This window comes from Sapajus apella, unplaced genomic scaffold (genome assembly GCF_009761245.1).
Source record: "Sapajus apella isolate SASKATOON/1434 unplaced genomic scaffold, GSC_monkey_1.0 scaffold18, whole genome shotgun sequence".
NCBI classification, from domain to species: domain Eukaryota; kingdom Metazoa; phylum Chordata; class Mammalia; order Primates; family Cebidae; genus Sapajus; species Sapajus apella.
Window position 1 is genome coordinate 25,531,006 of NW_022436958.1, and position 26,543 is coordinate 25,557,548.

At 39.1% G+C, this 26,543-nt stretch overlaps 1 protein-coding gene across 2 annotated transcripts in view; it reads right to left on the reverse strand.

The window, feature by feature from the left end:
- The window catches only part of DPP4 (dipeptidyl peptidase 4), an 82,951-nt gene that overhangs the window by 20,195 nt on the left and 36,213 nt on the right, over positions 1-26,543 (reverse strand). For both annotated transcript variants that reach the window (XM_032286555.1, XM_032286554.1), the window contains exons 7-19: positions 26,420-26,492; positions 25,535-25,655; positions 22,406-22,566; positions 20,780-20,892; positions 12,273-12,408; positions 10,222-10,266; positions 8,033-8,140; positions 7,702-7,769; positions 6,696-6,749; positions 6,194-6,315; positions 4,574-4,621; positions 4,237-4,335; positions 1,856-1,925 (exon numbers count right to left, since the gene is read on the reverse strand). In XM_032286555.1, coding sequence (XP_032142446.1) covers positions 1,856-1,925; positions 4,237-4,335; positions 4,574-4,621; positions 6,194-6,315; positions 6,696-6,749; positions 7,702-7,769; positions 8,033-8,140; positions 10,222-10,266; positions 12,273-12,408; positions 20,780-20,892; positions 22,406-22,566; positions 25,535-25,655; positions 26,420-26,492 — 1,218 coding nt within the window. The remainder of the gene's footprint in view (positions 1-1,855; positions 1,926-4,236; positions 4,336-4,573; positions 4,622-6,193; positions 6,316-6,695; positions 6,750-7,701; positions 7,770-8,032; positions 8,141-10,221; positions 10,267-12,272; positions 12,409-20,779; positions 20,893-22,405; positions 22,567-25,534; positions 25,656-26,419; positions 26,493-26,543) is intronic.

The following is a 26,543-nucleotide window of genomic DNA, read 5'->3' on the forward strand; positions in this document are numbered from 1 at the left end:
TGCTAATAGTTAAAACTTCAGAGGAAGAAACAGGTTGCATTGGAAAATGGGCATGTCGTTGGGCATTCTATTTAAAACAAGTTTAATTCCCTTGTATTTGCATCTTCACAGGCTACCATCTACTCTACACAGAGCTGTATGCACAATTGCTGTAAAGCTCTATAAAGCACTCTCATTTCTGCTTGCTAATCAAGAGGAGCTCCTTATAGCTCGTTTCAATTCATTTAAATATGTCATCTTTGCACTATCTACACAACTCTTGGACATGGATAGTCTCCAATAACTTACTCCCTCCCCACCCCATCTCTCCACTCATCTGCTCACTGTCCCCAACACAGGATAGGACAAGTCCTTCTCACATGGCTTTGCTAATATTTTCCTTCTACTTAGGGATTTCATGAAAAGAACTTTAGTTTTAAACAAAATACTTTTAACATTTTAACTTTAAACAGGAAAATGCATTCACACATTTCTTGGGCAAGCACACATATTTTCCCAATATGTGAAATGCCTTGCTCCTCTCAATTATATTACATTTGGTAGATTAAGAGCTTGCCTTAATATTAAGTATATATCAAGTTCCCTAATGCCAAGATTAAACAAGATTATTTTTCAAAATAGAAAAAAAAATTCAACCTCAAAAGATAGGAAGAAGAAAATAACTGAACAGAAATATGTGTGAAATTTATCATTTTTTAAAACCTTTTCTAATGGAGATTGAATCATTACTTGTTGGGGAGTCAAAGAAGATAAAATATCACTCTTTTCTAAAGGATGCCTTTTTAGCATTGGAGCCAAAGCCTAAAACAAATTAGCATCACGAATGAATTGACTTCATTTGCTACAATTATTTTACTTGAAAAGAAATTAGATAGCACATCTGGAATTTTAAAATATCTATTATTTTCTTTCTTTGTGCTGTCATGTTTTGTTTTCATGGAACTGTGAATATAGTGGATCCAAGCTGTGTCTGATACTAATATTTGTATCCTCCTTTCCTCCCCCAACTTTTTTTTTTTTTTTGCCAGTGACAACAGAGAAATTATGTCCCTGAGCTTCAATGTCTTTTCTGTATAATGGGACAACAGAACTTACTACATGGGTTTGTTGTGTGAATAAACTAAGGCAAACTATGGTAAGCAGCTGGCATTCGGCAGGCTGCTGCACACATTGGTTTGTTTTGTTTTAAATATAGGAAATGATACAAGCCAGGACAGGAAGAGGGTGACATTATGGCATCATGGGTGACTCTCAGGCAATTTTAGAAGGATTAAGGTATGGTGTATTACTAATCATTATAAAAAGGACTTTATAAAGCTGTGGTATTTAGAATTCATATGAGTTAACATTCAATGTTCAAAGACTTGTGATTTCATAACTTTCTCAAATACTTGAAATTTTTATAATGAACACTCTCCTCTATCACTTTGCTTCACCAAAAAGGGGAATAGAAAATAGCTGGTGATAATATTTCAGGAACTAAAGGAAGAGAAACATGAGCCAACCAGTGGTAGCTGGGGTAAGAGGACTGTGAAGGCTGTTAATACCCATTTCTTGCTTGTTAAAATGTCCAGACTTAAGAATTTCTTTGGAATTCCCTTGGAGTTCAGAAAAGCAAAACAATAGAAAACCTATATGCCATTATGACAGAAAAGGAGTGTCTCTTTTCTCTATTAAGAAGATGTGAGAAAACACAGGTTGGGGTTTGTGGCTGTAAAGTGAAAGGAAGAAATAGTAAACAGTGATTCAGGAAGAGGGAATGGATGCATTTGGCTCCATTTTTCAGTAAGCTGCGCTGAGAAAAATACATATGATTCCAATAGTTCTAAATTGCTCCCTTCTCTTGAATACTTACACATCTAGTAGTAGAGGATATTTCTTGGATTTATCAAAATGGGGAGGCAAGATCATCTGATACCAAAATTCTAAATGAACAGAAAGATTAATTAGTGAGTTAAGAAAAATTATTAGCACAAGATTTTGTTCCTTATCTCTGTCAGTAGCAAGTGATTTCTAGAGTTTAACAATTTGTTAAATGAGAGTAGAAAAAGAAAATGAACTGCTTGGATTCAGCACATTTTTAAGATATAACGACATTTTCTTTCAGGTTAAAATACTAGTTAATGTTAAAACATAAAGTTGTTTCTAATGTATCTATTAAATACATTGGTGCCTAGTAAAATAAAAGTGCATCTTAGAATTTCTAATGTTTTGTTTTTATGATTCTGTTCTTTGGCATCCGATCTACTTATCTAGTTTGTTTATGGCTTATGTTCTAAGTTTTCCTCCAAAATGTTTTCCTCTTCTTGAATTTTCTTGAAGCTGTTTAGGATTTTTAGTTGGCCCCAAATCTATTTTAGAATTCTGATTTAATAACATTTTTGTAATTCTTATTGCCATCCCAGACCGCAAAGCTGAGTTCCCATTTTCAGCTCTGTGTTTCACAGAATGAGATCGGGTTTATATGGAGCAAACTGTTGCGTACATTCTGTATGATCTCCCACGGGTCTGTTTCATTCTCTGTGCTTGATTTAACATCAGTTTAATAAATTTGTGCCTAAATAATGAGCCAGTTTCCTTTACTCCCAAATAAAAGATGAGTTATACTAATAGATCTATAAAAAAAGAGTTTTTCTACATTTAAATAAGATTATTCCAGATTCAGTAGATTCTAATTGTAGGAAAAAAAAAAATCCTTATCTCTAGAGCTATTTTTTCCTGACATTTATCTTCCTTTTTGTTTATGTTTGTTACAATTATTTTACTTGAAAATAAAAGAAAGATTTGGGAGCAAAATTTATAGACAGATTTTTCTTCAATTTATATTTTGCTGACTACTGTTATGTCTTCTGATTGAATGTGCTTGTAAGAGCAAAATTTAAGTCTCTAACGTAATTTCAATAGAACACCAAACTATCAACTGACCATGATATTTTTAATGAATATGTGAAATCCATCATTTGATCTCTGCTTTGTTTGAATTGGCATTAGTTCAGTTCCACTTTTTTGGAGATGCACAGTCTTCTATTTGGGGGGTTCTTTCTATTCTCAGAGTCCTGCCTTCCCGGCTCCCTTCTCCCTGACCCACTATTCATCCGTCCTTTCTGTAGTTTGAATGTTGATAACCACCTCCCAATAAGACGTCTCCACCCCCATAGCTTCATCTGACATCCTGTATCAAGTCATCCATCTACTCATGTGGCTTCCCTGACCCTAAAACCTGCAGGGGCTCCCTGGTGTTCACAACTGACACAGAATGTCACAGCTCAGTATTCAGTGCCTTCTGTACCAGACTGTCAATGTTAGCTCTGGAACACTCTAAGCTCTTGCCACTTACATGCAGCTCAAGGGTCAGTAGCACTAGCATCACCTAGAAGCTTATTACAAATGCAGAATCCTGGACCTTTCCTGACTTGCTGGGTCAGAATGTGCATGTTAACAAGGTCCCAGGTGACTCATATGCACATTCAGTTTGAGTAGCACTGCTCTAAACTGTTCTTCATGAGGATGCTATACTTTCCTGTGCTTTTCTTGATATTTAAAATTAGATGTGTTGAAGCTTTTCTATTATCCTAAACTTTTTTAAAAGCCTAAAATGAATCAATCCTAATATAATAGATTCCTCTCTCCCCTATAGGCTGTTAGCCTTTAGTGGAAAAAATAAAGAAAAACAAACAATAAATAACAAGACTTTCTACTCAAAGAAACCCATTGTTCTTACTAGTCTTTGAATATAATCCATAATTATACAACCAGACCAGGGACCACACTATGGGATGTCAGGAGGGTTTGGAAAAATCCAAAATTTCTCTCCTGAGACTGAAGTTTTAACATTTTATAGCTAACATGAATTGTTTTATACAACTCTCTCAGGTATCCTTGCTCTCTTTGGGTTAAAGGTGAAATACATTAGGATGTCATTAAGTTAAACACACAATTAACACTAATAGAATAGAATCACTAATGGGATAAAACTGAACTAGCAATAGAGCATGTTCTCCCGGTCCCTTCCCTTTTGACAGAAGTTTTATGCAGAATGGTATTGTATTTTAAGACAAAAGGATGTAAAACTAGTGGTTCTTGTGACAAAACATTTCATGGAGAAATAACTTTCTGAATTAGATTTATATATAATATAAAATATAGATTTTCAGATCAAATTACTATATTTAGTTAGAGTGCATTGGTGTTTCCATGAAAATTACTATCCATGTAAGTTAAAGGAATTTAACTTACTCGTTTCATTCAAAATAATGAAGTCCAGCTTTTTGGAGGGCATCTGGACATTCTGCAGGATTTTATCCAAAGCTGAATTATCTTCCAGGACTCTCAGCTCTAAAGAAATACAGGAGACAGCAGTCATTCATTGCAATGTGAACAATGTGGATTATGCAGTACAATAATGAGCAAACACGAAACTCACTGATCGGACTACACATACTTCAGTTTATAAGGCTTGTGGTCTACTCATTGTCAAGACACAAAGCCAAAGAAAATCACACAATGCTAAGTACATGTTGGTGTTATTAACACATTCTTAAAAACAAATAAAGAGTAAAATATGAGAAAATACCTTTATCATTCGTGCTGCTGTGTAGAGTATAGAGGGGCAGACCAGGACCTGTTAACACAATTGGGGAAAAATGTTTTAGATGAATACTTTTTTAGAAAAGATAGTCTACATGACTTTTCAAAAATATCATTTGTTATCATTTAACTTTGATAGAACATATAAACATTATAAGGGATAAGAAGTTTAATAAATGTTAGCTGTTTCTCCTTCCCCCTTCCTTAAAATAGTTGCAATTTGAGTGTTAAGAGGTATTACTGGAAAGGCACAGGGCTCAGTAGAATAAATCGGGAAATGAAACTGTGCCCTGCTGGGCCCTTGGGCACATTATCCTCTCAGCCTAATAGACTCATCTACAAGAGAGAATGTGAGCTGTTATTATTCTCCACTCTAAAGCCGTGATCTCAGGATAACCACAGGGCTTTTCAGGTCCTGCCCAGGTGGGCTGCAGAGGCTTGGAGTCAGCCTCCCTAGGAAGGGAGGGGTTTCTCCTGCTGCCCCCACTCCCAAGGAATCCCAGAGCCAGGCAGCACATCTGCACAGTGCCTGACTTGGATAAGCGATTTCTTTCTGGCATGCAAAAGTGTTTTTCTCACAAGCCCATATCGTCACTATTTATCCCAACTGTGGTAGTTGCAGAGTGGAAGGTAATGTATAGAAAAGCTATTTTGTGAGCTCTTTAATTTTATGCATTTGGATGATAATATTAATTTTTAGACTGGATTAGAACCACAGTGAAGGTACTATACAGACCTGGGGATGAATCCTGGCTTACTGTCTGTATAACTTAGGACAACATAGCTGTGCTTTGATTTCCTCACATATAAAATGAGGATAATAATATCTGCTTGATAGAGCTTTCTTAAAGATTAAACAAGACCATGAATATAAAGCTTTTAGCACAGTGCATAGAATAGAACACATGCCCAAGGAATAATTTCTAAAAACAGTCATAGTAAAGAACCATAAAGGAAAGCATAATAATAAAATATACTAGTGAGGGAAGACTCAGATAATTGGTTTGAAAACACTATTTATTTGTGCTATGGACAGTTCTTTTCAGAATATCAAGTTCCTTTCTCCCATTTTGAGAAGTAACCTGGCACACTGTTTAAAAGGCAGGGCTCAGGAGGCAGAGGCCTGTTTTGAACCCTGTTGTGCCTGTAACTCACTGTGTGACCACCTGCGTAAGTCACTTGGCCACTCCTTGCCCAGGTTTCTTCATTTATAATAAATAATAGCAATAGCAACAGCAGAAGATGGAGCAGTGAGTATGTTGGGTGATACGCACCAGCTACATATATTTTTCTCGTTGAAAGGGATGAGTGCATAAAATAATCATTTAAAACCCCCCACTATGTATGTATTTAAGGCTGAAGTGCTTCTGTAATACACAAGGGTGTGTGATTGTGCATGAGTGTGTGTGTGTTCGGTCTAAAGCAAGCTATGCAAGTCTCTCAGTGAGAAGGGTAAGAAAAGGTTGCTGAAACTCACTACTTAAACGTGACTGAAGAGAAGGGGACTTAGGTGATTTCAAGAGCTCCTCAGATTCAAAAGGAACAGAGGGAGTTGCTTCGAAGTAACAGTGGCAACTGCCCTCCCTCCCAGGGAGCTCAGACTTACCGGAACATCTCAGCTGATAAAATTTTGCCTCTTTACTGAATGACACAGAATAGTACTGACATCTTTCTGGATTCAGTTCACAACTAAGGCATGTCACTTTTGTATAGTCACTAAGTTGAATTCTGTAAAACCAACAGTGGAAATTAAGTGCTTGATGAAAAGATAAGTGAAAGGAAAGAACTGAATAAAGCCATGTTCTAGTTGCAAAGATAGCAGAATGCCAACGCAATCTTCAGGCCTCTTTTTTTAAATTTTTTTTAACATGAAATAAATATATGAATTAATAGTAACCTCAAACCTCCCATTATTTGGAAATATCACAGAACATCGAATAAAGCTATTCTCATTTGTGGACGTGCAGATTGACTTATGAAGGAATAAAAAGTGCTCAATAGCAATACCGGTTTAGCATTAGTTAGGACAAGGCAAAAAATAAAAATAGAATTCAGAAATTGTTCTTCAGCTAAAATGACTCAAGTCAACAATTTGACAGAGCTCTTACTTATAAAGGTTCCTTCCCCCTGGTATTCCTTTATATTCATTACTAATGTAGTATCTGGGAAGAGAAAAAATGAAACATATATTAATTACGTTTTTTAAGAAGTCAGAGGCATTCTACAGCACTCAGACCCCAACCCTGAGCAAGCACCCAGCCCACGCATGGGTGCCTTCCGCCTCTGCCATCGCTTCCCCGTCCCTCACCCTGCAGAAGCCATTTTTCTCCATCATCTCTACACAGAAAGGTCTTGTTTTTAACAGACTAAAATACGTAAAACCAGGGATTTCTTCCTTAATTAGAGTGAAAAGTAAAAACTCAAAAGAAGGCTTTTGTCAGAAAAATAGGACTGGAACGGCTAGCCTGAAATTTAGACCCCACTCATTGATCCCGATTGCTGTATTTTCCATCTTATAACATAAGCTACTAGATGGCAGGAGCCCCACGTTACTGAGAGCAGCAGAGTCACTGCTGAAGAGGGTCTTCAAAAACTACTTCATGCAGTGGCAAAATTCCTCCATGATTAGACCAACGAAGAATCATTGAAATGCCTAAGATTCTAATGAAAAATAACACCCCCTTTTCTACCAACTCATATATGGCAGTTGACAGCTTCTGCAAAGCTTTCAATTTTGCAAAGAGTAAGACCGGGACATGGACAGATAAAATTGCCTTTCCAAGCCTTCCAAAAAATCAGTGCCAGCTGAAATTTAACAAAATGCCCCCGATTGCTAGTTCAGCATTCCACCACGTTCAAGTAAAAGAGGATGCAGCTCTTGTAATGTAAAGCAGGTAAGAGCAAGAGGTAGAGCTGCCTGGTGGCATGGTATCAAATCTGCTAAGCATATGTGAAAATCATTAAGGCTTCCGTATGTTAAAAAGAAAAAAAGTATTGAACACATTCCAAAAAGACTACTCTTTATTTGGAGGAGATTTTTTTCCCTGCTTCTGGGCAAAGAGGGCATGATTATGACAAGTAGGTTTATATCCTATCGATCGTTACAATACTCACAGATAATCGCTGGTTAGAGCTTCTATCCCAATGACTTCCCAGGAGCCTTTTGTAATAAATGTGCAGTCCTGATTTTTTTTTTTTAAAAGAGATTGATTAGAGACTCTATTTAAAGAGGAGGGTTAAATCATTTATATCAGGAATTCAAATAACCTTGGATTTTCTTGTGGGGTTTCCCCACCCCATTCCACGTTACACAATACACCACTGAGGAGTTTGAATTAGTCTGATTTTTTTATACACATTGATCCACTTTACCAAATGATTTCCACTTCAAGTTGGTTTCAGAAAAAAGGAGGTCAACATGAAATAATTATGTTAGGATACTCACTTTTTTATCTATTTGGAAATAGCAAATGTGTCTGTAACCTTCTTTATTGCTGATGATCTTGTAGAAACTATTACCATCAGCGGTAAAATGAGGTTCTGAAGGCCTAAACTAGAAAATCATAGAGAACAAAAGAACATTAAGGCACAGGGTCTCATCTCACTACCAACTTTAATTTTAGAAAGTCCCCCCCAATACCCGTGCTCAAAAATCCATGCTCCATTTATATGCTAAATGAAAGTAGAGTTTCTCAAAAATAAAATTCTCTTTCTATGAAATATGAACAAAAGACCATACTCATAGGTAATTTTCATAAGCAGTAAATGAGAGAATGCACATAAAGAGGTTTGTAGAAAACAATAAATAGAAGTTGTTGCTGATTTGGAGACATCTTTTCTTTATGGATGATAACTATGACTTCTGACTGCAGGCACCTGGAAAATAGCATTAACCTTTCACTTTGAAGCGGTAAATTTCCTCAATGTCACAAACGTGCTCTCTTGAAACAGACATAGTATTTTTTATTATTTAAGGTTGGAGTGGTTTGTAATTATGGGATATTTTTCTTTCCTGTTTTTACACATATTTCTTTTTGAAAGTCAGATTTAGTATTTAACCATTTCTGGACTATATGCCATAAGAAATGTCTGTTGTATATTTCACATAAAAACATTCATATAGTTATTTTTATTATAAGCCTTTTCATTTTGTTAAATATGATCAACAATTCACAAAAAATATTTATATAGAAATATAGAACAAAATTTCCATTTTTTTACAGTTCAATAAAAGATAGTACTCAGAACATAATGCAATTTAAGTAGAAGGGAGTCTATCCCAGCCTGAAAGGAATATGTTGCTTTACAATTTTGATTTCCTAGCTACATTTAAGAGCAGGTAGGAGATGGTCTTTTAAAATTGTTGGTTCACTTCACCCTCGATGTTTCCTCTCTCATCAGCTCCCATTTTGGGAAGGAAGAAAAATGCTTCCCTCTTCTATTTAGTGATTCAAAGCGAATTCATTTATGGAGCAAGCTGAGGCGTGTGGTACACTTGGTGTTCTCATTACAGAGCTTTAAAACACATTCCCCTCTCTAGACCTGTGTTCACAGCCTTATCTTTTTAATACATTTCCCTGTTTCCCCTGGATGGAGTTGTGCCTAGTAGAAATGTGTGAAAAGTGGCATCTGTCTGGTTAAATACAGAGAGGAAAAAACATATTTTTTTCAAAGAGTCGTGAGGAAGTGTAGCGTGTCTCTTGCCATGGAGGAAACCACTTTTCATGTTGGCAAACCTCTCCCCTCTGCCCAATCAATGCCTGAAGAAAAGGACGTGTGAATGCTGCCGGAGCTCCAAGCCCAGCTGGAAGGGGTTGTCTTCTTGGACTGGGAACGTCACCTCTATGACCCAAGAGATGTAAAATCTTTACATTTTGGGGGGTCACTTTTTTTCCCTCTTAAAGGGAGCTTAATGAAAATGATCATAAAAATTAAGTGAGATTCATTCCTCATCTACTATGCAAGGTGACATGATGACTGGAGTTCCTTCATCAACTCATTACATTCCATGGTCTTGTAGCAATCTGGGTAGTAATTCTGTACAATGTGTATATAAATCAGTGGGACTGAGAAGCATGACAAGTCCCTGAGGGTCACCACACTTTCCTGGATAAAGCTCTGTATCCAGACGCCTAATAAAGCATGAGCCCAAGAGTATGATTTTCTCCAAAGAGAGGTGCATAGCAGGCACTGTGTGGTTGCTGCTGAGTTTTTCTGCTGGTTGTAGTCACATCTCCTTAGGCATCTGTGCAGGCTGGACACAGAACCTGTGTTTTCTGCCTTTAAGGCACATAACTTCAAATGTGAGGTCAATAAGCACATTGGACACCTTGGCCGACTTTCAGCAATGGTTGCCCTTTAACTAGCTGGGAGCCACAACTTGCCAGGAGTACATTGTGTTTTGTTGTCTCTGCTTTTGACTTTTCACTTATCCTCTTACTTTTTCCAACTGTGTGTGTTATATATTCTCCACAAAACGATATCTCTTTAGGGAAAATTTACATATTTTGAGAAATAGGTTAACTAATATTGCTATTAATAACATATCACTTAGAGCCCTAGTTTTGAATAACTACATATCAAATAGCTGAGTAGCTGACTCACCCATAAAACCCCACAACTCATAACACTTACTCTTCCAATCCAGCCAGTAGTACTCATTTCAATGTGTTGCCGTGCCTAGAAAGGGAAAGATACAATAACAACATTTCAAAGAGAAGTAAGATGAATCTGTAGCCATAATTGTGGTAATATAAATAGAGCTATACTTATAATAATTCGAAACTATCTCCATGTATATATTTTATTTATGTTAGCATATTTAAAGTCACTACATTAGATCATTTGCCTCTCTTGCCTAAAGTTCTAGCCTGGGTCCTTTTGGAAGCTCCAGTGGTGTTTTAAATCCAGCATGTACAATACTAAAGGGAATTCCATTTGTTTTCCTCTGTCCCACCAGCCTGTTCTACTCCTTCCTTCTTCTTCTAATTAGTGGCACCTACCTGTTCACCCAAGCCAGAGATGTGGGGTCATTCTAGATTCCTGCCCTCCTCATACTCACTTCTTTCAGCCCCTGTCACCTATTTCTTTGACTTCTCTGTCCTTCTCTACTGCTAAGGACTTTGTTCATGTCCTCAGCAGGTTGCCTGGGGTCTGTTGCTAGAATCTCCTTGGAGATCCTGCTGCTCTTCTCTGTTGACCTTAATTAGCAATAGATAGGTCTGTCTCATTGTGATACCCTTTTGTTTAAAACCTTGAAACAACTCCCCATTTCTTACGAGGTAAGTCCAAACTCTCAGAATGGCACCTGAGTCTTCGTCTATATCCCCAGCCTCAGTGCTCCCCACTGTGCCTCTCCCCCAGTCCCTAGTCCTTGCATGCTCCAAGCTATTCACATTGGATGCCTTTGCACAGACCTCTGCTGATACAGCCTTTTGCCCTTATCTGCTCAGCATATGGCAACCTATTATCCCAGGCTACTCTGTAGCTCACCCATGTCATCTCCTTCTCACTCCGCCTGCCCTCAGTAACGCTGATCATCTTCTTTTGCCCTGTTTTCTCTGTACCTTGGTTGAACCCTTTTAATGGCACAACCTTGATATTATGAGGATTTCATTGGCAGCAAGCAAAGAGCTTGAGTTTTGCAGTTTAAATTCTGACTATGCCCTGTGACCTGAGCCAGCTCTTTAAATAAACATTGATCCCCAGCTCCATAGTGCCTGGTATACTATAAGTGGTAGTTTTTATTATTTATTTTGATAATATTCCAAACTAGAACAGAAACATTTTGAGGGCAGGCATACTGACTAATTCACTTTTTAGAAAAATCCATAGCTTAGCACAGAGCTTGGAACATAACAGGCATTCTATGTTTGTTGCGTAAATAAATAAGTGAATCAAGATACGTGGGACTCCAGTTCTGGGAGATGAGAATCTTCCCTGAGCCTAGCCAGGATGGGAGCAGGGAGGGGAGGTGTGTAGGCACAGGGTCCATGACTAGATAAGGGAAATTAGGGAGGTGTCTTTGGCATACACCAGCAAACCTCTTCCAGGATCCACCCCTCCTAAGCTGTGGGCTCCCAGAGGGACTTTAACTTTGACCACCATTCTGGTTGGACCTCGTGGTCTCCTGGCTAGAAGCCTCTCAGCACCTCAAGGTTGGATGAACAGGGTCAGCCTCTGGGTTGCCACCCTCTCAGATTGGCAACTATTTATTTACATGCTAAAGCTGTTTCCTGCTTAAAGACAGTGACAGTATGGAAATGGGTTTGCGGCCTCACAATATTTGTCTTGTTTAGCTTACGCTCAGCCAGTTATTCCTCATTGCCTATATATCTTTATTGAAACACACTGTTGAGCTTGCAGCTGCTGGCCCTCTTTGGTTTTTAAAATATTAACATCAGATTCTACTTGTGGGTTTCCAGTCACCTCCTCTTCCCTTCCCAAGTGATAGTATCCATAACTAAAACAGTGTGACTAGTCAGTATAGGAGAAATACAAGCATCTCAGGATGGCAGGTTATCTAGGAGTCTTATTCAAGATTTTCTTGCCTCTGGATCAGACAGATTCAGAAAGAAGAGAAACTCAAACCTCATTTCCTGATTCCCAGCCTTCACTCTCCCCAACTGCATAGACCCTCTGATCACATGTTGCCTTAAAAGAAGAACATCCTCATTCAGTCTCACCACTAAGCAGTTCCATCTTCCACTCGACTCATCATAGTCACAAATATCCATGACTGAATAGTTCTGAATCCTCCTCAGCCACTGTAAAGAAATTCTTTCTTGTGTTGCCCATGTCACATCACACAAGTAGTGATCCCTAGAAGGAAGAAAGGAAGGAAGGACAGAGAGAGAATGAATATGACTATTGCCAGACCTTGGTTCAAATAGACATTTTACTCAGTGAACAGAAATCAATATTAAAGGAAAGTAGAATTACAAATGTTAATGAAACCACTTAATATCATAATATTTTACCTTTTCTTAAAACTTAAAATGTAATTTAATTTGGAATGATAATTAAAATATATCCAACAGGAAAAGCAGCAACAATATTCTACAGTGGCTTAATATGTGTGACTCAAACCAGGAGCTCAGGATTTATCAAGTCCTCAACTTGGCCTTTGGTGGTGCCAGGGAGTCAAGGGTGATGTTTTCACATCTACTTTCTGCTGTCTTGAGGGAAGTGAAGCTGTGGACACTGGCTAAGATTTGAGTATTTCTGGTATTTTGACGTCCTTCTCCAGAAAATTCTTCCTATTAGGGTGAGACTACATCTGACCCTTTTCTCAACTTCATTTTCAAAGGGGAAAAAATTGACTCATACCTCCACAAACTTTGAAAATCAAAGAAGTATGTTCTAAAAAGACATTTCTCGAGAGTCAAAACATGAACCCTGTGAAGAAATGAAAGAACCCTGTGGTATTTTAACATAAATTTATGTAAACAGAAGTATCTCTAGCAGTGCATCCTCTCCGACACATACTTAAAAATTTTTGGCACCACCTTCTGATTTATAGTGAAATGCATGGAATTCATAGTCTACTTTTCTGCTGGCCTCCCTCACATTATTGGCTATGGATAGTTTATTTTATGTTTTTGCTCCCTCCTCCTCCCCCAGTGTGGTTTTGGATGACTGTTCACAAATCCCTGCTCTCGAGTGTCCGATCGCAGCCTTGCTCTTTTTCATCAGAAGGTTCCAAACAAGTGTGTTCGTCCCCCTCTTCCAGCCTGGTTTGGTGGCCGTATCTCCTCCCATCCCAAATGCTCTCACACAATCCACTTGCTCCCTCCTTCACAGGCTGGGCCTACCCCTTTCCTTGCTTGACTGCAAGCTCTTTCACAGGGTGTCCCCAGGGCCTAGCAGAATGCCCGGCTCAACACAAGCGCTAATTACATGTCTGTGGAATGCAGCACTGAAGAAAGGAAAGCGCTCTCCTGACCTGTGGAACCTGTCATATTGTCATACTGAAGGAACATAGCTTTGTTCCTTCCTCAGAATTCATAGCTCAATTCCAGTCTCCACTCCCTTCACAGACACCTAATCACACAACATTTACTAGGCACTCAGGGTGGGTCAGGTGCTGGATAAAGCCCTTTAAGCTGCTCATAGCTTCATCATCCCCATTTTATAGCTGGGAACACTTAATGTGTGAATGCAGCCAGCGACACCAAGCTTCCAGGCTACCCTGCTGCAAGGTGCAGTTACTGAAAGAAGACCAAATCCCTTCACCCAGAAGCAGAGCACAGCATTTCCGAAAATAGGGACGCCTTTTCATTTCAGTCCTTTTTCTTGCTTCTGAAGAACCTATATACTGCCTAACCTGGGTGGCTGGTATTCTCTTGAATACACCATGAGGCTCTCCGGTTGCTCCCTCTTTGTTCAGTCTTGCCCTTCATTCTGAAGTGGCTGCCATGCTCTAACTTCCTTAGGTCTTGGCCTAAATGTCCCCTCATCCACAATATCTTCTTGGAAACCTACTTCCCCCTGTCCCATTGTGTTCATCACAAACCGTGAGGCTGCAGGGGCTGAGCGTGCAACCGCCACTTTCCACACCCAGGAACAGACACCTCATTCTGTCTGAGCTTCTGCATCTGCCCAATGCAGGGGAGCTAAATGAGAACACGGAAAGGCAAATACACTTTACCCAAGACAGGCAGTAAATCCGTGCAAAGATAATGAAGTATGAAAAGCACGATAGAAGAGGAAGCTTTCTGAAATAGTTTTTTACACCAGAGGTTGGAAAACTTTTCCAGCTTAGGGTCAGGTAGTAAGTATTTGAAGCTTTGTGGTCCATATCTTCTCTGTCATTACTCCTCTCTGCCTTTGTAGCACAAATGCAGCCAGCAACCATAATTAAATAAATGAGTTCATTTAATGTTCCACTGTAAAGCTAAAATTTATATTTCTTTAAGTTTTCCTATATCCTGAAATATTATTACTCTTTTGATTTTTGTTCCCAACCACTTAAAAATGTAAAACCTGGGCAGATCATCTGAGTTCAGGAGTTCAAGACCAGCCCGGCCAACATGGCAAAAGCCTGCCTGTACTAAAAATACAAAAATTAGCCAGGTGTGGTAGTGCGGACTTGTAATCTTGGCTACTCAGAAGGCTGAGACAGGAGAATTACTTGCACCCAGGAGATGGAGGTTGTGGTGAGCCGAGATGGTGCCACCACACTCTAGCCTGGTCAAGAGTGAGACTCTGTCTCAAAAAAAAAAAAAGTAAAAACCATTCTTACTTGTGGACCACACAGAAATGGGCAGTGGGCTGCATTTGGTCCATAAACCCTGGTGTGCTAACCCCTGTCCTATAACATTGTATTTTTTTCAGGCCAAAATCCTTTGGACAATCTGATGAAACTGATGTACCTCTCTCTAGGTGGAAAAAGCCTCTCCACTGACATATGTACAACATCTGAAAATTCCATGGGCATCAATTAGAAATTTAGGCTCCAGAAATATTCTTCTCCTTTTTTAAAGTGTTCTGGTAGAGTGAAGGGGTAGGTGATGGGGGAAAATACTTTTGACCATAATTAGTGGATCGCTAATTATGAGCCCCAGAGCCATTCAACAGATGTTGGGTGGGGTTACCTCAGTAGAACATGCCCTCTTCAATCCCCTAGCTTCAGGCCACAAAATTTGCAGATGGCAGACTAAGAAACTAAATAGCTCTATCTGCTAAAAGTCATAAATTAAACGTCGGGTTCAGAAGTCAGCAATATACAAGCAACATTTGCCCATTTGAAAACGTTGAGTAATGGAATTTGGGAGGTCAGCCAGGAAACTCACGTGCATCAGTCATCTTCCCTGCCCATTTTCAGATCAAAGGTTTATGGTCCTGGGCCCTGCATGGCCTGGGTTACTCTCCATGACCCCAGGTGTACTCTGCACCCTGTGCATGCTCAGCAAGGCAGTTCAACCATGGTGCAGACAGGAATTTTTGAATTTTCTTATAAACATACTTCTCTTCAGTGGCAGCCCTGAGCCAAGATTATGCCAGTCTGAGATGTCAAAGAATCATAAAAAAAAAAAAAAAAAAAAAAAAAAAAAAACCTGCCAGGCACAGTGGCTCATGCTTATAATCCAAGCACTTTGAGAGGCCAAGGTGGGCAGATCTTTTGGGTTCCGGAGTTTGAGACCAGCCTGGCCAACATGGTAAAATCCTGTCTCTACTAAAAATACAAAAAATTAGTCAGGTGTGGTGGGGCACATCTGTAATCCCAGCTACCTGGGAGGTGAGATAAGAGAATCAATTGAACCCAGGAGACAAAGGTTGCAGTGAGCAGAGATTACGCCTTTGCACTCCAGCCTGGGCAACAGAGAGAGACCCCATCTCTAAATAAATAAATAAATAAATAAATAAATAAATAAGTAAATAAAGCGAGCAAGCCAATGGCTCAATTGTACTTTTTACTGAAAAGTTTAAGTACCCACTTAAAACCAGAAAAATCCAACCGGCAGGATTATCACCTATACTTTGCACGCTGCATGCTGCTTTTATGCTGCTTTTATTCTGTAAAAACAGAGAGGTCATTACTGAATAGCTTTCTTATGTAATGGTTGTGGTAGGGTAGAAGATGGACAGCCCCTGAAGGCCAGGCCTTCCTGAAAGCCTGGACAACTTATCCCAGGTTAGACATATGAGCCAGCAATCTCTTCTACCTTCTGCAGCTGTATTGGTCCAAGGACAATATGGTTGATTTTAATACTAAAATGATGGAGTAATTTCTGGATGTAAAATAATGAGTTCACACCCATGTGGAGTCTACTATGTGCCAGGAACCGTTCTAAGTGCTTGACATAAGCTCATGACCACCCGATGAGGTGAGTACTATAGTTCATGGTCTGCAGACAAAGAAACTTAACAGCAGAGGATTTAAGTAGCTTGCCTACTATCACTCCACTGGGAAGTGTTGGAGCCAGGATTCAACTCAAGCTGCTGGCTTCAGATTTCCTGTTCATACTTGTTCCGTCTATGGAAACTCCACCCATCCCTTTGGGAAATGTTGCTAGCTAGCTTCACCTTCTTCCTTCTTTTCAGCATTAAGTTCCTCACTCAAAGAATAAATCTATTCCTAGAGAGTTGTGTATAAACTAAATTTTGTAAGGCAAATTATATGTGGATGCACTGAGAGAGACTTGTTGAGAATCACACAACAGAGAATTCCCCTGGAAAGCGAGCGCCTGTCCCAGCATAATGCCTTGCAAACAGTAGGCATTTAACAAATGTCTGTTGGGTACTATTAATTCCCTTAATTTGTGTAAATGTCTCTTTTGGTACATTAAGGATACTTAAAATAAGGTATTAATTACTAACTGGAAATAATATTGGAGGGGAAAATGTACCAAGAGCAACTGCAACCATGGAATGATTAATTCAGTGAATCACCCGAGGAAGCGGGCATACTGCCAGTGCTGGCCACGGGCTCCATGCCACCCTCTGCTCCGATGGGGATGCCAACCCTTCCAGGTTCGCTGACAAATCCCTCAGGAGAGGAATGGATGGGATGAGATGAAGCAGATCTGAGGGCTGCAGCGCCCGTACACCCACACAGTCATAGCATGCAAGCCCTAATGTGCCTCTTCCAGGTGTCACCAGCTTCCAGTTTATTTATCTCCTATGTGACAATCTGAGGCAAAATGTCACAGCTTTATAGATCAGGGGTCATAACAGTTCAGAGAAGACACAGCGAGACTTTATCTATTGTGTCATTTAGGAGCAGAGAGGGCAGGGATGGGGTATGTTATGAGCTGGGTGTGATGAGCCCCGGAGCCATTCAACAGATGCTGGGTGGGGTTACCTCAATAGAACATGCCCTCTTCAATCCCCTAGCTTCAAGCCACAAAATGTACAGAGGCAGTGAAGAGATAAAATGGAGGGATTTCTATGCAAGGTCATTTTGAAGTCCACCCATGGTGCTGGAAGTGTGAACCACTATTCTATACACACAAAGTCACCTGGATAACTTACTCCTCAATTCATCCATCCACCCATCCGTCCATCCTCTGCTTATCTATACATCCACCCTCTGCGTATCTATTAATTTATTCTATAAATATTGGTTGAGCATGTGCTATGTCTCAGGCACCTGCTACACACTAGAGATATGATTGTAAGATTGGCTGCTACTGCATAGAACCTGTCTTAGTCAACAATGAATGCACTGCTCTAGATAAAAGTTAGGAGATTTATGATTCTACATTATGTGCTGTTCTCCTTCAAATTTTTGAGCTTTCCAGTTCTCATTATGAACAATAAACACAAATTAGCATCATAACAAATCTAATCAACTTTAGCACTAAATCAGTGCAGGTAGCAGGGAGGCTCACTCTGGTTCAAGTTCAGGCCTTGTTGTTGGAAACGCAGCCTGGTTGCCCTTCTCACTTGTTATTAGAGAAGCAGGGCTTCCACCTATTTCTGCTAATTCCTAATAAAATTGCAAACCAGCTTCATCCTCCTGTGGATTTCACTTGCTGCAGGCTCTGTGGCAAATGGACACGGCCTAATGGGAAAACGAATGAGGGAAACATGGGCAAAGGTAGGAGGAGGGACACTAATTCTGGCCAGGCTTCCCACTCCAGGAACTAGTAAATCACCAGGTAACAGGCTGGGCAGGTTACTAAGAGGGATAACTCACCTGGATTTAATTGGCCCTGCTGGATCTTTGCATGAGGCCAGAAAATGGTGCTTCATCATGTACTAGGGCATTTTTCCCAGAGAGCATCTAGAGTCTAATTCTAGAAAAACTGCAGCCCTACCAGTGTTAACAGAGACCAGAGCTATATTTTAATTCTCTAGAAAACACATTCCTGTGGCATTTCCAAAAAACAATATTCTTTGGTAATATACATTTCACACAAATCTCCATAGTGAGGCAGCCCCCACCATGAGTGTGACTTAAAGAACTACTGAGAACAAGGACTTAATGACGAATTCACATTAAGGCCAAAAATCCGTCCTGAGAATTGCTTGTTTCCTGAGCCCAGCACTTCGCACAGCTGTGCCTTGGAAAGGGATCTCTAAGTGGGAAAGACTTTGTCTCTTTGGGGAATAAATGAGACAGCAAGAGCAGAGCACTGAGCACAGTCCCAGCCTATAAAAAGGACTCAATACATTTTTAACTCAATTATTCAAATATTTTGGTCCAGCAGGCACAGGCCTTGGTCCCATTCCCAGCTTCCACACTAACTTGCTGTGTGACCATGAGCAAATGACTTTACCTCTCTGAGCCTCAGTTCTCTCACCTGTGTCTCACAGCAGTGTTCTGACTGTGTCCTGGAACCACTCCAGGTTCTGTTTAAGCTCTCAGGATTGCTGGGGGAAGGAGGGAGGACAAGGGCTAGACCTGCCAAAACTGAGAAGCAATCTCCTATTTGTTTTCTGGCCATGCACTTCCATGTATTATCTCACTTGAACAAAGGTTTCCAGGTCTTTAAAAAGTTTATGAACCATTAATGAGGTCTAAAGTCCCTTCCAGATGGAATCATTTTCAGAGTAGGTGCTCATGCATGGCTTATCCTCCCTACAGACAGATACTGGTGACAGACCGAAGGGCCACATCAGGCTCTGCTGGGCTTCCCCTGGGCAGCCCTGACTTTTCCATGCTGTTTTTTCCACCTTAGTGTCCTTCCTCCTCACTGTGCCCTGCTGGAAACCAACCTGCTCAATCTGCACATTCTCCAGGGGGCATGTTTTGATCCTGGGGTCATGAAAAGCCCATGTTCTCCTCCTCAGAATGCCTCCATTCTGTTGCTCATACCTCTCATAGAACCCCTGGGGGCATTTATCTGAATGTTTGCTATCATCTACTGATGATAAGCACTATAAGGGCACAGGATTTTTGTGGACATTTGCAAGTAGATACACAGGCTGCCCATCAATGATGATTAGAGAGGTGGCTGGACGTAACCAAAAGGCAGACTTTAAAACCTCTGGGTAAATTTTTATTGCATTGGATAAACTCAGAAATTTTTTTTAAAACTTAATTGATTTTCCTCCAAATGAATGGGTTATTATAGATATTTCTAACCAAAATACTAAACCCAGAGCACAGCCCACAGCCTTCCTGATGTATTTCATGCAACCCCAGAGAAAATGGGTGCTACCATACTGCTCTGAGCGTACGTTCAGGAATGTGAGGGCACCAGCTTTAATCACATAGAGGGAGACACGAAGCAGTCTCTACTAGCTTGTTCTTTCAAGTCAGAAAGTCAGGTTTTAATATAGATTCCTACTAGGTCATTTTCTTAATCTGTAGGCCTCATTTCTTACCTGTGAACAGGCACACACTGATAGTTGGAAAGACAGAGTAAAGAGTCCTAAGATAAGTATGTGACAATCCCTGTATCTGGTCCATAGTGAGTAATCAATGTATGCTAGTTGTTATTTGAAAACAGCAATAAAACCAAATAAATGACCGAAGCGAGTGAATATGGAGCTATCAGATAGCCATAAACTGTACCCAGTATGGTGGTTCTTTTACAGGAAAATAAACAAGGGGCTGAAGACGCTCCAGGGCAGAATTTCAAACCACTGACATGATTTCAGCAAGTGAAGTCTTGGAGCACAAAATGACCTTGGAGCTCCCTAACCTTAATCCACAGACTCCCTGCATTTCTCTAGGCCTTTCAAGGCTCTGTGGGACCTGACCTTGTCTCCTCCACTCTCTTCTTCACTCAAAAGGCTCCATCCAGTCACCCCAGCCTCCTTACTAGTTCCTCTAGCACCGCAAGCACATTCCCTCTGCCCCCTGTTATTGGTGTGGCTGGAGCCCTCCTGCCCTTCACGTCACTGCCACAGGTCATTTTATCCACGAGGCTTCCCTGACCTCCCCTCATCAGCCCCATCCATTTTGCTCTGCTCAGGTTATCTTCACCACATTTTTTTACTACCTGGCATTTTACACAGTTCTGTGTTTATCTGGTTATTGTCTGTTTCCCCCAGTTTGAGTGTAGGCTCCATGACACCAGGGACTGGCTGCTGTGTTCATTGTCATCCCCATAGAGTTGTGCCCAGCCTGAAGACTTGATGGTGCTCAACAAAGAGTTGCTGAAGGAAAGAATGCATGGCCTTCTGCAGGGATGACACAGTGAGAGGCTGCAATCCACTTTGCCATTCACTTTTGAAAAGTTCTCCCTAGAAAGTGCAAAACTGTTTACAAGCCAAGCATTCAGGACAAGAGTCTTACCCTATCAACATAGAAGCAGGAGCAGTGATTTGTATGGAAGTTGCATTGGTAATTGAGCTGAGAGAGTCTGTATTTACAACAAAGAACTTTACAGTTGGATTCACAGCTCCTGCCTAGGAGAAAACAATCACAGAATTGGTATTGACGAAAAAAAATGTAACATCATTGCACACATTTTAAAACTATACAAAAGTGTCTGCATTATGGCCATAAAATTATCACAATCAGACATGTTCCAACAATTTAATATAAATAAAATGAACATAAGGGAGAGTCATGAAATGCAACCTTTTCATGGTCAGGCAGAAACAGAATACGTGTATATATATATATATCTACACACACACACACACAGTATATATATAAAACTTGAAGGTCCAAAGCACTTCTGTTTAAATAAGGAATGTTTATATCTTTATAATTTATAACTTTGTGCAAGCAAGGATAAACCTCTTAAAATCAACTCTATTATTTGCAAATATACCCTGACTCCCTGAGACCCAAAGTCTTTGATGGTTGTCAGCGTGAAGAACACCTTGGGTTCTGCCAAAGACACAATCCACCAGGAAAAATCAGTTTACCTGAGCCAACGATGTTAATTAGGAAGCCATCATTTCAACTCTAAATTCAGGTTCACCATGTTGGAGCTTTACGATCAATATTATGACAAAAACCTATAAAACCTTTTTAAATATACACATAGATCTTCGATTGACAGATTAGTTAGAAATAATATGATATTTTTAGTGAGAACACTTTATGGAGTTTTTTTGTGTGTGCCAGTTTCGCTCATCAAAAAATAACATTCCACTGAAAACATATCTCCATATTTAGTCTCTGATCTTTTTTTTTCTTTTAACTTCCTCTGTCTTCCTAAAATGGCAGCTCTTCATAAAGCAAATTGAGTGAGTTGGTAAAAATAAAAATCCCCTTTTCCAAATTTCTTACAGAAAAAACAATTTACTATTAGATTTTCCTACAGACAACACTGTGGCCATTATTATTATGGTACTAGTGAGGAATCCTTGGTTCCCTTCTTCTAAACCCCCTCTTCCCTGGCTTATCCTGCTTAACAAAGCTCTTCAATTTTAGTAAACATGCAACCCTGAGGGGGAGAACAGCTTTGAAAACCAAGACATAACACTATTATTCCAAATGTAGGACAGGAAAAATTTACATTAGTGCCAAATCTATAATAGAACCACTAAAACTAGTCATGTGTCCCGTTAATTAGTAATACAATCTGATATATAACTGAGCTTTGCAACTTCATCTAGGGCACAATCCAACTTCTACAAATGAGACGAGCTTCTGATTCAATTATAGCCTCTGTTTTCCTCCATTCAAACATTTTCATTCCCCCTATCTCTTTCAAAAGCATTTTCCCCATTTTTTCTGCTTGTCATTCCTCAAAGTTTTTGGAGAAATTACAAAACCTTAAATCACACTCTTTCCTCGGATAATAAAAATACTTTAAAATTGCCAGATGCTGTTGACTTCAGCAAGAGTAATCATAGCAAGCTGTTGAAGAAAGACTGACAATATTTTCATTAGCAGGAAGGGATTAAATGAAACCATTCTCTTCCCATCAAATCATGGAACCACTGTACAAACAGGAGCACAGACCTTTGGATATGGAATCTGTACAGTCTTTGGATACTGCAGTGACTCATCAGAGTAGAAGGAGTATTCAATAAGTGGGACTTCTGTGTCGTTAAATTGGGCATATGCTAAAAAAGTGCCGTTTGGAGACCACCACAGAGCAGAGTAGGCACTGAAGACTTCCTCTGAAAAAAGACATAAATTGTTCTGTTACAAGAAGTAGCTGATAAATTGGCTTTGGCATTCAAAATATTGTTCTCATTAGCTTTAGTAATTACAGTAGAGTTCAACTAATGAACCACTTTGCATTTGCTGGGCTTCCAAAATCAGAGTAATACAAATGAATAAAAATAAAATCTTCAGGGATATATCTGGATTGTAAAAATAAGTAACCCGTTGGACCATTTTAGAATATTTTAGCATGCAATATTTAATATAAGCTCTACATTTTTTTCTTTATCTTATAATCCTCTAAATTTATGCCTCAAAACATACTAAAAGTAAATTTCACACAGGAGGCTGATTCTCCTTTCTAATTTTCAAACAGTCAACATGCCAGCATACTCTCCCCAACTGGGCTCAATTTGTACTGAGCCCGCAGGGTACTGGTGGGTGGTGTGTAGCTCCAGGCTATCAAACCAATATGGTGCCCAGAGTTTACTACTCTTGGCACAAACAAGGTGTGGGAAGGATGGATTTAGAATGGCAAGGAACTCCATTGAGACCCCCTACTGAGAAACATCTCCTTGCCCAGCCCAGAAACTGAAAACTCCCTTAGATTAATATGCTGCTCTGGTGCATATGTTGATCAGTAAGAGAAGAGGGTCAAAGAAGGAGGCAAATAAAAGACAGGATCATGCTTTCCAGTACATTGTTGGGCTTCTTCTCAATCTCTGGCAAAGATTGCTCGTCTCTGTGTTTATTATGGGGTCTACACAGGGGACATTCAATCTCTGGCTCTTAATATGTTGAAAACTCTTTCACCAACTGGGAATGGAGGAGTTAAGTAGACTGGGTGGAAACTCTTCTTTATTCCACAAGTCTCATGTAAGTGTAAATGTAAAAGCAAAAGCATAGAAACTAGAATCTTAGGGTTGGGAAATCATGAATTCTAACCAGTTTTCAGAAGCCTGATACCTCTTTACGAGTTATTTCCAAATGCTCTTTTTCAACAACAAAAATAACAGCAAAAATAATTACTGCAATAAAATGTAATAATAATTATTGTGATGAGCAGCTGGCATTCAATGAGTGCTAACTATGCACCAGACATTGATAAGCAATTGACATCTATCATCTCAGTTAATGCTCACAACAACCCATTGTATTAATAAACAAAGTGAGACAAGCTTGAAGAGGATAAGAAATTTGTCTAGGAACACATGACTAAGAATTGGTAGAATCAAAAATCAACCCAAATCTCCTTTAACTCATGCTTTTCATCTTGGTGGTATACTGCCCTTTCCTGCCTCTATTTTAGTATTTCTAGTAACAGAAAACCTACTACTGGATTAGGCAGTCTATTCTTCCTTTGACTGCCTCATATTTATATCATTGATCTATACATGCTCATGTAGCAAGTTAGAATTTACAAAACGTATCAATTTCATCTTCACAATGATCTCTGGGTGAGGATTCATGGCTCATTTCACAGAAAAGGAAACTGAGGCATGAAGAGATTGAGTGAATTGCCTGAAACAAGAACTAGAACCCAGCCCTTATGACTCCAAGTTATGGTTTCTATTATACTAAGAACTTGTTCATATACTGAGTTGACTTCTCATTCTTTGCGATTTTTACCCATTGATTCTGGTCTACAATACAGCTGCAATGACATAAAATCCACATAATCAGAGCTAGATTTTGGTTTTGAGAATAAGTAGCAGGTAGTGATCTTTGTCTTGAAATAGTGGCTATTTGGAATGCAGAACATATTTTTCTAAATGACAATGTAATAATTTCCTTCTAGGAACTGAAGATATTAGACAGCCCCAAGCTTGAGCTGTGAAGCTGTTTTTCTGCATGCGGATGACCTAGTCATGCCAAAGACTCTCTCCAGCGATTATCCACTTTAGAAAGAATGATAGTGCTAGCTGCCATCTTATCTTCCAGAACACGAGCTGTTTCTGAGCGAGGGTCACGGCTTTGGAAAGAGGCCACTCTTGTCAATGATCCTGGAGGCTGGATCGTGCTGTCCAAGTGTCACAGAATCTCTAAATAGCTAGTGTTAGTAAATTTCATTGTAAGTTTTAGTCAAGCACTTACTACTAGGACATAAAAATTTATATTTCTTTTAATGTGATTTGTTGTTGTTATGAGTCAATTAAACTTGACTTGGACTTGGTAAGAATGAAAATTGTCATAAAGAAAAACTATTTTTTTTAACTACAAAGAAGAAAAAAATAATACGATGAACTACAGATGAGTCTTTCGAATAAGTATGAGGAAGCCTTGTGAACAGTTTGGAACAGCCTCAAAATGTCTTTTATCTTGGCAAATACAGACATAAAAATTGTTTTTCTAATATTTTCTAAGTTTCTAAAATGTGTTTCTAATAGTTTCTAAAACTCTGCATCCTAAAAGGGAGAATATTCCTTTTTAACTTTTTTGGTTTTATTAGTCATTTTTTCCCAAGCCTTTCTAATTGCTTTTTCATTCCTAAAAACAGGAAATCATAGTTTGTCCAAGTTTAAATAAATACAAATTCTCTATAATATAGTCATTTTCTTCCCCTGTATCCTCCAACAAGCGGATGTTACTTTGTCACCTTCCCAATGTGATGGGACTATTTAGCTTTCCTTAGTAAATTCTGGGGTAGTTAGGCCTAGTTAGAGAAATATCTGATGTTAATCTGGAGGCTTTTATGTCCCGGTAAAGGCAGAAAACGTCTACCTCCACAGAAAAACCTTTTGTATCAATAAACCAGAGACAAGAGGAGTATTGTCAGACAATGAGGGCAGAGGAGTGCTAGGAATAGTTAAATTCTTGGTCTAGAAGACACCTGGTGCTGTGAGTTCTAAGAGAAATTTGATGACATTTTAAACAATGCAACTTATTTTAAAGCTCATTTAAATTTTACAATTTTAAAAGAAATGTTTAACTATTTTAAAACCTTGTAGATTTTCTGATTTGAAAAAGCTTCAAGGTTTCTACCTTCATAAACCCAGTCAGTTATTCCATTATATATTATATCTTCTTTCCCAGTCCATGTGATTCTGTGACTTGGTAAATTTGGTTCAATTTTAACATAAATGTCATTGTTCCAAACATATGCCTAGAAGGAAAAAAACAAGAATTGATATCAATAATAACATGTTATATTTTATCCTGGAGTTTTAGAAACATGTATCAGTTGCAAATGTAAGGCTTATCATAGTCAAATATTCAATTCAAACAGGAAGAGTCATTTACTCCCTCCCTCTCATTCTTAAATTACAAGTGCACAACCTATAATCCCAGAATAATCCTAAAAACACTAATGATATGTTAAAAATGGAAGCACACAACTACCACTATTTGAATGCTAAAGTATACGAGAAAACCTAGAAGACTGACCACTTCCACAGGATAATATATGCTTGTATATTTCTTGTATATTGGGAGAGTGAGTGGAGGAAAGGTAGTTACATTCTGGAAGAGAGAAGTTCAATGGCAGATAAACATTAGATCCATTTGTTAAGATTCTTTTGGACTTCTCATATTCTCCTAGCACTATAGAACGTAAAGATATACCCATAGTAACAGACAACACAGAACTAGCAGAAAGCAGGTGTGACTCAGAAAATATCTAAGCACAATAGATAACTAGAACTTAAGAATTTGATGTGCATTTTCCCAGTGAATAAATATTCCCTATGGGGACTTTCAGGAATTGCATTTAGTTTGATAAGCCAGTAAAATATTATCTTGGGCAATAACACTATATTCTATAGTAAAGTATTGACTTCCTAAGATGTCTGCTTTGTATCAGGGTTAGTAACTTCCGCCTACGAAAAATTTGAGCCAATATTTTTCTGACAACAGGAGAGACTCACTAACCAATTTATGACCCATTGGTGACCATGTGATCCACTGTGTGTCGTTTGGAATCCTCTCTTCTCTAATCAGCTGCCTGGAAAAAGATAAAAGGAAACATTACCAAAAAGAATAACTCACACTAGGG